This window comes from Pezoporus wallicus, unplaced genomic scaffold (assembly GCF_028554395.1).
Source record: "Pezoporus wallicus isolate ANWC-B61680 ecotype Strahan unplaced genomic scaffold, APGP_CSIRO_Pwel_v1 contig_8232, whole genome shotgun sequence".
Taxonomy (NCBI): domain Eukaryota; kingdom Metazoa; phylum Chordata; class Aves; order Psittaciformes; family Psittacidae; genus Pezoporus; species Pezoporus wallicus.
The window spans coordinates 524,664-538,317 of NW_026637105.1; the positions used below are offsets into that span (position 1 = coordinate 524,664).

At 46.9% G+C, this 13,654-nt stretch overlaps 1 protein-coding gene across 3 annotated transcripts in view; it reads right to left on the reverse strand.

Moving 5' to 3' along the window:
* Window positions 1-13,654, reverse strand: part of CSMD2 (CUB and Sushi multiple domains 2) — a 259,895-nt gene that overhangs the window by 109,544 nt on the left and 136,697 nt on the right. For 2 of the 3 annotated variants that reach the window (XM_057403458.1, XM_057403459.1), the window contains exons 12-13: window positions 13,095-13,207; window positions 6,482-6,664 (exon numbers count right to left, since the gene is read on the reverse strand). The exons of the other annotated variant lie outside the window; for it this stretch is intronic. In XM_057403458.1, coding sequence (XP_057259441.1) covers window positions 6,482-6,664; window positions 13,095-13,207 — 296 coding nt within the window. The remainder of the gene's footprint in view (window positions 1-6,481; window positions 6,665-13,094; window positions 13,208-13,654) is intronic. 3 annotated transcript variants of the gene reach the window in all.

Sequence of the window (13,654 nt, forward strand, 5' to 3'; positions counted from 1 at the left end):
GGAAAGTTCCCTTAACTGACAAGCAGCATGCTGGAGGATGTGCAGCTTGAGACAGCTCTCAAGGAAGAGCAGGAAGGCCTGGGCTGGTCACGCAGCCCTCTTATAAAGTCACAGAAAGGGAAATGGGAAATTTACATACAGGTTACACCTATAAAATGCCTTGGGAGCTCATGGGGGACAATTAGAACTCAATTCATTGCCATTGAGAAGGCTCTTAGGCGCAACTAGTGCCCAGCCGAGCACTTCAGCATGTATGTCTGCTTAAGCAAACATTTAAATCTCAGCGCTTTGATAAACTAGGGCTGCAATGCAGAACAAGGGCTTTGAGGGAGAGTGCCCTGCTTAAAATTAAGAAGGGAATGGTCTTACATGGCTGCAACCATGAAACAAGGTTGTTAACAAAAGCTACAAATCCCTCATGTATATAGAGATCATGGTAATCCTGCCTTCATTTAATTTGCCTCCCTTGCTGCCAGAGAAAGACCGGATCTCAGCAGCTCCTGGGAACAGGCTGAGCATAAAGAGCATTTCACCACTGATTTGCTGCTCTGAACCCAACAGGATCCAGGGCAAGCAGAAGGTGCTAATGGGTCCTGAAGGACACGCATCTGTTGCAGAAGCCATCTAAGCCATGGACGTGGCCTCGGCAGGCACGGAGCCTGGTTCTTGGCAGAAACCCAGGATGCGAACGGCTGCTCTGCAGCGCCCAGAGCTGACGTGGTTTGGAACGTTAAGGTTAGCTACCAAGTCCCTGTCCCAGATCATCTGGCAGAGATAACTGGTGTCTCTGCCATTCATCATCAGGAGAATCATCTCAGGGCGCTTCATAAAAGCACTGAAAAGAGAAAAGCATAAGAAAATAAAGAGCCAGACACAGCAAACCACTGGGGAAAGGAAAATTAACGGAATCCTGACAGTTCCTCCAAAATCCACTCAAAGCCAACTGCATCTGCAAGTCCAATGTCAGCTGCAAAAACAAGACCTGTTTACAGCAGGAGGGAGAAGCATTTTGGGACCTGACATAAACTATTCCATCAGCACTGCAAAAAGTAAGAGGAATGAAGGATAAAAGAGCACACAAAGGGTCTGGTTTCATCAGAATGAGGGCCGATGCTGCAGTTCAAAAGCCTGAAAACCTCCCTTATAATGAAACAACTATCATTTCCTTTAAAAGAAAACCTTCTGGAAGTACTATTAGACAACAAAGGACCATTGTGATTATCTTAACCATCCACCTCCTTAGTGCAGACTACAGAACAATTCCTGGTGCCTACGGATGTCCAGAAAGGAGCACCCCCCATCTCAATCTATAAATGACTAAGGATGGAGAGCCTGGCACTGCCTTCAGCAGCCTGCCCCAAGGGTTAACCACTCTCTCTGTTAAAAAGCTATTATTTTTAAATGGCAAACTATGCTTTTATCACTGCTAACTTATAAAACACACTTTCTTCCAAATTACTCTTCCTCGGGAAGGCTCCATAGGTTGCTGTGAATAACAGGTAGGAAAAGAAAAGAGAAAAAAAACAAAGAAAGAAAATAATGACCAATTGACAACTTAATTTAGAGCTAAATGAAAACCTTGCCAAGTGATATGAAATTACAGGGTTCTGTTCAGTACATTGCTGGGAAAAACATCTATTGCACTTTGCATTTCCAGCTCCTAATCCTGCCTGTTTGTACCAGACAGTGCACACAAAGGTTAGCAGCCCAGCCCAGAACTAACATTTGTGATGTCTGGAAGATGAGCTAAGATTATGCAGCAGATACAATAGGCTGATATGGGATTAATTAAAAAAAAAATAAGAAGGAGTAATCAGCACTAAGGAGAAGAGAGATTTTATGTTGTTATTAAGGAAAATCAGATGTTTAAAAGAATGGAAAACCCTACAAGATCAAAATGCCTGATGAGGATGACTGATGCTGCGAGGGCCGGGGCAGCTCTGCTCTGGAGCCAGGCTGAGAGAACTGGGCTGGGTCAGCCTGGAGAAGAGAAGGCTCCTGAAGGGGAGACCTGAGAGCAGCTCCAGTGCCTGAAGGGGCTGCAGGAAACATGGAGAGGGGCTTGGGACAAGGGATGTAGGGACAGGCCAAGGGGAATGGCTTTAACCTGCCAGAGGGGAGACTGAGATGAGCTCTTAGGCAGAAGCTCTTCCCTGGGAGGGTGCTGAGGCGCTGGCACAGGGTGCCCAGAGAAGCTGTGGCTGCCCCATCCCTGGCAGTGCTCAAGGCCAGGTTGGACACAGGGGCTTGGAGCAAGCTGCTCCAGTGGAAGGGGTCTCTGCCCGTGGCAGGGGCTGGAGCTGGAGGAGCTTTGAGGTCCCTTCCAACCCAAACCAGTCTGGGATTCTACAGCTGTGTTAGTGCCGTACACCTGCACGGTGATGGGGATCCTGAGCTGTGCCAACCTCCTGCTGCTGCCAGCTCAAAGACAACTCTCAACAACACAAAGGGGTTCGCTGCTGCTCAGCTTGTCCGAGAGAGTAAATGCCCCATTTCCACCGAGCCAGCACGGCCTCCAGTGGTGGTGGCACCGTGCTGCTGCTGGCTCCTGCATGGGAAATGGGCTGTGGCTGAGGCTTTCAAGTGAAGAAGGGAAGAAAGCTTAACATCTGCTCCAAAGCCAGAGAAGAAAACACCATTTAGCGTAATTTCAATTGGAAATGCTTAGGGAAATGCCTTCTGTTCTGCTTAGAGGAATATTATGCATGACTACTGCTCTAAGCAGGTTACAACACAAAATGCACTTACGATAACACAACAAAAAGGAAGTCACTGGAAACTAAAGAAGCTCCTAAAGCGAGACCAGGGCATGACCAAGAGCCCTGTAATGACTATCACATCAGTGGACATAAAGTGTCTGGAGGTGTCCAGAAGTGCTCTGAAGCAGTACAACTCGAGCTACAGCCCCTCCGCATGAACATACGAGTGCTTATACATCTACACACACATTTATCCCCAGCTTCCACAGAGCTGCAGTCAAGCAACGCCAAACAAACACCCCTCAGGTCAGTGCAGAAACCTCCCTCCCCGGTTTGCCTGATGCACTGTCACCAGTGCATATGAAATGCTGCTTTATTTCCCTCTGGTTTATTTACCTTCAGAACACGGGACGGGTCCAGAAAACCTGAAGTCTGCAAGTCTGAGATCAACGAGCTAAACCTGGGTCAGAAATTCAGCAGGTTTCAGAAGGGACTCGCCCAGCCCAGCTGGCAGAGGACAGGTAAAATGAGGCAGAAGCTTTTCCTTTATTCAGCAAGATGGTTACAAATGATGTATATTGCCATGACAGTTCGTATCATGATCATCTATCACATCAAGTGACGGCACTGCTTGGCGCAAGTCAACCATTCAGCTAAAGGTGCAAGGACAGAAACCTCAGGAGTTGTAGGTCACAGGCCCCCAGGGGCAAGGGCTGCAGGAGGGGGAGGAGGGGAGGAAAGGGAAGGGAAGCTGCTGGAGGAGAGTAGCAAAAAGCCTTGTAAGTAAGGCTTACTGAGCCCTGCAGAAACCCTCGGAGAGCACTGTCCCCCTGCAGGGGATGCTAGCTCTTCCTTTCCTTGGCAAGGAAACACATACCTCGTGAAACAAATTTTGGTCATAGAAAATGTTTTGTAGCAGGGCTTTCCAGTGCAATAGTTCACATAAAATCAGGTAATGAGTGCTCCCCTGCTATAGAGGAGTATGTTTAAACAGTAATTCCAGCCATGTATTTGGAAGTTATGGCACTCCCGAAACACCCTGCTTCATGACTGCATCTATCCACACCTTCATCATTCTCACTGCTGTAACTGAACAGCTCACCAGCTTCCTGTTATAGCTGTAATTATGGGCTGGCTCCCCATCCATAAACCTAATAATCTTCTCAGCCACAGGTAACTGTAGACTTCAGTTTGAATATTATTTCCCTTATGAGTTCTTACCATCAGAGCACAAACTTCATCTAAGTAGCACAATGGTTTTCCTTAGGTAGCATTTATCCGCCTGACATCTCCTAAGGCCATTCTGCTGTCCTTCAAGGCTTCAAAACTGAACATAGCTCTGTATGAAAGCAATGGCTCAGGTTATCCTGGGTTATGAGAACTGCCTTAGGTTTGACAGATAGCACAGTTCTGTAACTTTGAAAATGCGAGTGTCAGAGTGGACAACAGTAAGTACAGGGCTGATGTGAGCACTATGAGGTGCTGCAGTGTAGGGAGAAAAAGAGGTCTTCAGTATCCAGCCATCAACCCAGACATCCACACTGCACAGAAGCAAGACACCAAGCTCAGAGCACAGACAGACGGATGATTGTGCCACCCAATCCAGCTACAGTACTACAGGTTCCCAGGCTCCAGTGTAGCTGTTTCAGGCCATCAGAGACAATCTGAACACACACAGCAGGGCCAGGGGCACCTTGCCTAGTAAGGGGTTTGCAGAAGACATGCATGAAGGAGGTCTTGCAAAGTTTCTCAAGTACCCTAAGTGCTCACCCTGGACAGTTAAAGGGATGCAATGACAACAGAGGATGAAGATGGAAGGTCTGTTATCATGAAGGCACAGTCACGAATTAAGAACCCATTGCAATAAGCAGATCTATTACTTAAATGGTTTGTGTTGCTTTGTCATCAAAGCCCCAGGAAATGAGTTCTCTACAATAGATTCTGTCTGCTCATAAATCATTTGCTCAGGACAGCAGGATACACCACAGTGCACTGTTTAATCTCCATCTGCATTTGTCACGCATTTGCAGCCAGGATCAGCAGCACTGAAATGTTTGCATATTCCAACCAGCAGCACATAAATCAGTTACCTTATTTTCCCCACCTCATGCCCAATGCATTTACCGGTCTCCCAATATTTACACAGAGTTATTGCTAATCCCACTAGAGATTTCACACCAGGTTACACGTTTTGTCGTGTAACCTCTCTTGATTCATGCAAACTAATACGATGCTGTCCAGAATAAAGATAGGGGAGTAAAGGTATAGGGAGGCCCATGAAAGACTTTTCCCACTACCTACTGCCTTCTTGATTTGTACGTATCCAAAGCTGGAGGACCACAGAGAACACAACACAGTGGAATTACTCTGACTTTTTAAAAGAGTCATGCCTGTGCTGTGCTTTGCATGGACTGTGGACTGGGGCTGGATTTGGTGCCCTAGTTCAGTATCTACCTACCAAAAAATAACCCTACTTTACTGGAAGGTCTCTTTTCTGTACTATTATGAAACAACACTCCCAGAACGGGCACAAACTATAGGCTCAACCTCACTGCAAACTACCAGCAAGAAACTCAACCAAAACCTCAGCTGCTCAAATTCATCTGAATTTCTGGGAAACACAAAACCCACCAACTTCTGATGTTAGCACAGGGATGTTCTAACCCTTCCCACCTCAAAAATAACCAGGAAAACTCCATTTTCCTCATCAGCATCTTAAGGTGCTTTGCTTAGAAAACCGAGCAGGAGGGGATTTGTGGCATCTGGGAAAGGCAAACCTCACAAAGCAATTGCTTGCTTTCCCCAGATAGGAACTTCTCAAATGCTCAGAGCTTAAATAAGTGTTTTAAAGACAGGCCCTTGCTTGATTGTTTCCCACAGCCTCCCATAAACTGCCAGTGTAGGGATGCTAAAGCCTCTGCTTCCTCAGCTCCTGAGGAACCCACATCCAGCTCTGGAGCAACAAGGTTTGCTCCCTATGCTGTGCAATCTCTTTGGCACATATCAACTCCTGCCACACTACAAAGGAGCATTATCTACTGCAGCATTGAACACCAGCCTATCTATTTATTTCACATCAACACACACTTCTAAAAATTAACATTTCTGGGGTTTATATATCCATTTTCCCCCCACTTTTGTCCTCTGCTGCTTAACTGAATTTTCCTTCCCTATTATTTTGTTAGATTCAGTCTCGCACCCCTACACCACAGCATCTGTTCAAAGACTTTAACATATCCCACTAAATAGAGATGAGACAAAAACAAGAGCCTGCTTATCACCAACTGAGGAAAATACAGGTACTTCTGTGCGTTTTGGTAATGCCCAAATTCAACACGGTTTCTGAGCGAAGGTTCAGTCAATACAATAAAGCAGATTGACCAGTGCATCTTCAAAGGACACTGAGACCATTAAAACCCAAGAGGAACTGCACATGTAACTCCCACTTCCATCTGAAAATTGTATCCCTAAGTCACTACTGAGAGCACAACATCCTGCTTCTGCTGAGAACTCATGCAACAAATTAAAACCTGAGGCCCAGCAGCAGGGAGCCTGCACACCATCAGATAATGAAGGGCAGTTAAATGGGAGGAATCGAGTGAAGTTTTACATTCATTTCTGTGTGTGTGCCCGTGCCCGTGCCAAAGCCCTGCTCTCTCTCCAGAAGCGATCTGAACACAAGAACCTGCCCTATCCCTGGTACCCAGCACAGAGCACAAACACCCTCTTTACACCACCACCTCACCACAGGGTGTTTTAGAGCCGTCTCCTCACTGACTTACAAACACAAACTGGCTTCTGAGCAGACCACTGGCTACTCTTTTGGCAGGTAATTGTTTTCTGTCCCTTCAACTCAAAGGCAGGCTGGCACTCAAACTTCAAACTGTCCCCATGGCGAAAGGTGGATCCTTCTCTCCTGCCGTAGGCTGGGATCCCGGGATCACCGCAGCTCCCTTGGTCAATCTCTGAAAAAGAGAAAACAGAAGTTGCATGGTGCACAGAGCTGGTGCAATACCTGGCTTGTGTCTGTGCTGCATCCTGCTGGGCAGCGCCCCAGCACCACATCCCCAGGGGACAGCCGGTCCCCTCGGCACTGTCCTCCATGGGAGGGGGGCCTGCAGCAGCACAGAACACAGCCAAGATCTCTGCCGTAGCACGTGGATTTTACCACTGAGAGGCCCTCCTAACAACCTCACTGCTCCCTCATCCTTGAATTAATCCCAGCTGAATGGAAAATACAGCTGCGCAAGGAGATCCCACTTCAAGGGCCTCTTGTGAAGACCACGTCTCACTAAACAAGACCGGCAAAGGGGACGCAGTTTGTGATTGCCGGATTCCCACATCTCCTGTCTCCCCATCCCCACCTCGCTGCCGTTTCTGCCTGTGGTGCCGGAGCAGACAGCTGCCACCTTCCTGCACAGAAACACACCGTTAATCTCTCCCTGCACTTGTATTTTGACTTCAAATAAATCATGAACACAATTTTCTGTTATCTTCCGCTCTGTCCAATTTCATCTCAAAAGGGCCCCCTGCTCTGTATCACTGTGTGCTGCAAAGCTTCATTCCTTTACAGCCTCCTTAGTGCGCCCACATTATCTGCCTCACATTCATCTCATCTTCCACGTTCTCTAGTTTCTATCCCCATCATCTGTGATCAGCCTCACTGTCTGTTCTCCCCATTTTCAATTTCTTACACCAAATTGGAAGCTTCTTTTATGACATTTGCTTTACAGAGGAAAACTGCATAATCCAAGATTTGCATGACTCCATCTAATATTCCAATTTGGTTTGAGTAACAACAAGCTCCTCATTATTATTCTGACTTGAGGCAACTTAGATACAGGTGTATTTTGAATAGAAGTCACAACAAGGCACCTAGCTTCTGCTACTGCTGCATGCATCCTGAACTAAAAAGTCACTGCCAGGTAATGAAGCATCCCCAAAATAATTTAGCATAGATTAATATTAACACTAAAGTTATCAGGAAATAGGTCTTTTTGCCTGTCAGTGAAAACAGTTGGCCAGGATTTAGGTATTACAGAATCATGAAATGGTTTGGGTTGGAAGGAACCGTAATGCTGATTTTTGTTATCCCTTTCCTTCCCACACCTGGAAGTGCAGAGATACAGGATTAGCAAGCAGCAGCCATGGTGAGCTGTCCTGCAGGGTGCCCAGAGCCCAGTGCCTCCAGCTCCTGCCACCACTGCAGCCTGTGACACTGGGTGCCACGGGAAGCGAATGTCGAATGTCCTGGCACCAGCCTGGCTGCTGCCGCTTGGTCAGAAGCTAACACAGGTCACCTCCCAGCCCACCCTGTGCCCGGCACTGACGGAGCCATGGGGAGCAGAAGGCTACACTGCCACATTCAGCTGAACAGACACTCACCACATTCCTGCTGCGCTTGACTCCAGGGAGGGAGCCCTAAAGCCTGTGGGAGTTTTGCCATTAGGTTCAGCAAGGCTAAACCTGCATCAGTGGCCGTGGAAACTCCAGCCAGGGGCTGCAGACCAACAAGCAAAGCAGCTCCAGCTACTGCAGGAGCCAAAGGGAGCCACAAGTGTTTGGAGAATTCATTGCTTTTGTGAAATGAGGACAGGCTCAGGACCAGACCCTGAGACAACACACAGCCATCAGGGAAAATCAGTCCCTTCAACCCTCTGCTGAGAAAGAATAACGGTGGCACAGATGCTCTCCACGTACTGATTGAATGGTCTCCTCCCTCCCTGGGCTCCCCTCTTGCATGTGGAGCCCTTTTGTGTCACACTCCATGAACCCAGCTGGAACATCTCTACAGAGTGATATCACAGTTCAAGAATGGGAGAGAAATAAGAACCAGAGCTCCCATTCTCCACTGTGCACACGATGCCCTTGTTAGCAGCAGGCAAACAAAGGCAGCAGGTTTGATTCCAGCACAGAGGTCAGAAAACAGAATTTCTGTCCTGAGAAAATCCCCTGGCTCCTACATTTCTGTTCATACGGAGGAAAATGCATGAAGTATTTAGCAGGGAAGAAATCCCCAAAATGAATGATTCGGAAGTATCAAACCACATTCCTTCAATAAGGCTGAGACGTTTCTCCTGATGAATGTTTAAAGTAAAATCACTTCCACATTAGAATAATAAAAGTCAAAACTAAACAAGAACATCTAAATCAAGTATTTTGACATTAGTAAAATGAAACAAGTTGACATGAGTCTCTCAGAACTCCTCCATCAAATATTATACCATGCAGATAAGATTTTGACAAAACAGCCTTTTCTAACAGAAGGTGTTTCACCAGACTTCTTTCATCAGCTATTTATGCTATTTGTCTTCTGGTGGTGGGTGGGAAACTGGGTCCCTTTGCTCAGCGCAGAGGCAGCAGCCCACACTTCCAGTGTGAGTAATGAGAGCAGGAACCTCCCATACACATCTGTACAGGAGCGCCGTCGGCACCCGGATTTAGGCCACCCTTCTCCCGGGGTTTGGTGGGAATTTCCATTCCTGCCTGCCTGGGTTCTGGAGCAAAATGAGAGGTTTGGAGCTGCAAGCACGCACAGCACCGGGAAAACTCCGCTTCCCAGAAAAAACATCCATAAAATGTGGGATCTGTGGGCACTCAGAGACCACACAGGAGGAAACAACCAAATGTTCCCCCAGGCAGAAAGGACCCTCAAGAACATACTTAACCTCACACACGTTATTTCATTCATGTATTCATTTTGCTTAAATGACTGAAAGCTAACGGTGTTAGGTACGTAGCCTAAGGAATCAGGATCGGGCTGTTCCTACTGCCTAGTTCTTTTTGTTGATTCCAACAATGAGGAAAAAAAGATCTAAAGAGGAAATCCTCTAAGGAGGATGAGGGGATAAGCTAAGAAGGAAAGGCCCTTTCTGCTTATCTCTGCCACATCCCCAGGTCTACTGAAAGGTATCCCTGCTCCTGGCAGGGGGCTGGATTAGATGATCTTTGAAGGCCCCTTCCAAATCAAACCATTCTATGATCTAAAACACTTGTGCAGGGTAAATGCACAAGCTGAATCCAGCAGGCTCATTAAAACCCTGTGGCATAACATCAAATCACTCCTGCTGAGGTTTACCCAAGATTCAAATACAAGGAATGTGACCCTGGGAGCAGTTCAAGTCAACCCATCATAAGCTAAAAGCCTTCGCGGCTGTTGGTTCAGCAGTATTTCAGCGCTCCTGTTTTATGACATGAGTCAATACATTTAATGGAAAAGCAGAGCAGGAAAGATATGAACACTTAAAAGTTTTCTGACAGAATTCCACCATCAACAATATCGGGGGGTTCGGTAACGGAGACCCTAACAAAACAAGTAATAACAACTACAGGTAATCCAAGAAAGCTACCTGGGCTTCTTGGTGAAACCTGCGAGCACGTCACTAGGCAAAACCAATTCAGTGCTGCATGCCAGAGAGCCCAGCTGACCTGGGAACTTCGGCAGAGCCATTTCCATGGCTGTGGAAGGCATCAGCTCCAAGGAGAAGGAGCCAGCTGAGATTGAAGGAAAGAAGGGAGAAGATAAGGCCCCAGGAGGCTGCGCACCCTCTCACAAGTCAAGCACGGAACTGCAGCATCCATCAGGTCGCTGCAGTTGTGAGAAAGAAAAGACTTCTCTGGCAAAGTGGAGCTGAATACAAATTTCTTGTGACAAGCACTGGAAGTCCCAAGCCATTGTTCACCATTATGAGAGAATGTCTACTTAGAAGGACGCAAGTGGCTGCAGTTGAGACACGGCAGATTTAGAAGTAATCTTCATGAACATTAATGAGCCAGATCCTCAGCTGGTAAAGACTGACATGGCTTAACTGAAAATCAATGTTGTCACACTGAGCATTTCTTCCAAACACATCCCATCTTGCAGTGCAGATCTGGATAAATCTGAATCCAGATACCTTGTGCTTTGCGTCCTCTTCCTTTCCCTGTACTCAGAAGTGAAGCAAAAGGACCTGGCTGGCTCCCCCTTCTTGGGAACCCTCCATTAAAAATGTGATGGCATGCTGCCCTCCTCAGCATGGTCCTTCCAACAGGTCCTTGAGTCGGTGCATCAATAAATCTCTTGGGCATAACTGCTTCAGCCCTAGCAACAGGCTTTATGATTGCACTACACTTCAAATGAACACTAAAACTCACATGTTATAGGATAGATGGCTATTTAAACATACTCTATAAGCAATACTCTGCCCTTGTACTAGGCAGATTTTTGGTCTTGACTTTATATAGCTCCATTAGCTGTAATCTTCCTCTCGCAATTAGGAAGAAGCATGGCCATAAAACTGATACTGAAACTTGTTAGTAAGTTGTATATAATTTCATAATGTATTTGGCAAGTGCTAATTGCCTCTTACTTAAACGTCTCTTGCTTTGTAACTCAAAGCATTTGCAAAAACTAAGAGAGTTTTACAGCCTGGCTGATGGGAAGTTTGCTTAACCTCAGGATAGCACCAGCATGGGCCTCAGGCATGGAGCGTTTCTTTGTTCATGCGCAAATCCATTCTTCAAGGTCAGCGAGGTGCTGTACAAAAAACCATGAAGATGGCCACAAAAAGACAAGAGATTTGAACGATGGGCAAAGAGCAGCCTCTACTCCTAATACATGCAGAGGAGAGATGCTCCTTGGGAAACGTCCCTCCTGTAAGGCTCGCCAGGGGCCAGCAGCGTCACAACACTCCCTTTTTCCCCTTCTCTAGGAGGTTATGGACATTGAAGAGTACAGCTAAACAGGCAGCAGCAGCACAGGTAAAGCAGGGAAGGGAGAAGCACATTTGACATTGGCATCTCCTACAGGACTCCAAACCATGAATGATAATGGCAATACCCAAACCCAGTGCTGAGGTCAGAGGGAGCAAGAGCAGCTCAGCCTTGCTATAGATCAAGTACCAGTAACATCAGGGCAAGTTAGAGGAGGGAGAAGTCATGCTCCTCCTAGATCCAGAGTTCACAGAAGATGAACAACAGTGTAAGGAAGTCCCTAAATCACGTGCTTTGCATCTTTATGTACTAGTATAGGGTAAACTGAAGATGTATCAACAGACTGAACAAATATGCCCACACTACCCTTAGGATGACACTAACAAAGCAGACAGGATCTCAAAGCAGAGCTGGAGAGTGCTTCCACCCATCAGAGCAGGGCTGGGTGCGGCAGCACGTGCTGCCAAGCTGCCAGCCATCACCCACAGACAGACGTGGCAGGAGACAGACAGCCCAGCACTGCAGACAGCAAAGCTTTCACACTGGAGCACTCACAGCCGCTGAGACTGATAGTACCATCATGATGCTCCCCAGACAATCTGGCTGGATTTGCCTTTCCTTTCCAATGCCATTATCTCTTATCTGTCCCCCTCTATGCCTTTTCTGCTGACCTGGTCCTGCCATCCTTCAAATACTCCAGCATCATGAGCCAGTTCCCCCTCCAAGGTACTGCTCAGCCTGACTGCACAGGCTGGCATTTAGTCTAGTTTGGTTTTCTGGAGGTCAGGTCCCTTCAGACTCCTAATGCAGCATCCATCAGCAGCACTCCGAGGGGCAGGTCCTGGCCTGAACACAACTGATACTCCCCTGAAACACGGTACGTCCCAGAGAAGCCTTTTTAGGAATGAATGAACACTAATGTGAATTTAGGACCCTTGAAAGGAGCAGACTTAAATGTTACTGCTGATGTCAGTGGACGCTGCTGGTACTCAGATGTTTCAGAGCAGCCCCCACGTCTGGGTGAAGGTTTGTGGGCTGACTTCTAGGCACCAGAGCCAGAGGAGTAAGCCATCCTTGGTGCTCACCCCAAACGTGGAGACACGAGACGGAAATATCTGGGAAAACCCAGAAACTCAAAGCAGGAACCTAAGAAGAGCTTCAGCCTGAATCCCCAGGCACTGATGTGAGTTAGAAGGAATACTTCACCATCCCACTTTCTCTACCTCTGCAAATACCTATGACAGCAGCAAAAGCAGAGGCTTCTGACACACTTCAGCATTCACATCCTAATGTACTTCATGAGTTTCTGTTGAAAACTCCCAGCAATGACTTCTATTTCACTGGCACTACTCCAGAGTAGGCAAAGTTTAAAGCAGTCGATACCACCCCGCTCCTGGAACCACCCATTACTTGATCTATTTTCTCTCGCAGACGCAGTCTGTTGCCATCAGCTGAAATTCACCACTTCTTTTCCAACAAAGCAGATGAAATGGCAACGAAACATTACCCACCCGGCCTGCTTCCATGCAAAAGGGATCAGGAAAGCTGTTCTTACTGGAACAAAGCTTCAGTTTTAAGGAAAAAAAATCTGCAGAGCTTCGATATATTTTGAGAAGCATCTTTCTTTTCTCCCCAACAGCTGCACCCGTCTCATCCCTGCTCCTTTTAAACCAGGTAAATTCTGAGGTACGGGCTTGGATTTACCTTCATACGTTGCTTTGAATCCCAGCAAGTTGCTGACACTGTCTGTCTGGAAGAGGAGCCACATCTGGTGGTGTGTGCTGACGATGAGATCAGGCACTGTGGTGCCTGTCAAGCTGCAGAGATAAATAAGAACAAGTAAACAGCCTGTATGTGTCCCCAGAGTTATCTTCCCACCAAAATAAAGCCCACATATACCTCTGGAGGAGCAGAAAACAAGAGCAATGCCAATGCAATTAATAACAACCCCAAAACAGAGCACTGTCCAAAAACCTGATAGATCTTCATGACTGATGAGCCTCTCAGTATGTTTCTGCATGCTACCTAAACAGTCTTCTACCACAGCGGAGAGCCCGAGTTATCTTCATCATCACTGTAATAATTTCATGCCATTATTACAATATATTATCCAGCAGCAACAGCGGTGACTTCCTTGCGCTGAAACCAAACATAAGCAAACAAACAGAATTCCCAGAGCCCGGTGACTCAATCCTCTTACCTGCCTTCATTTCTAGTATTACAAACACTGACTTTCAGCACATCCTCTGCTACCTTTCTAACCT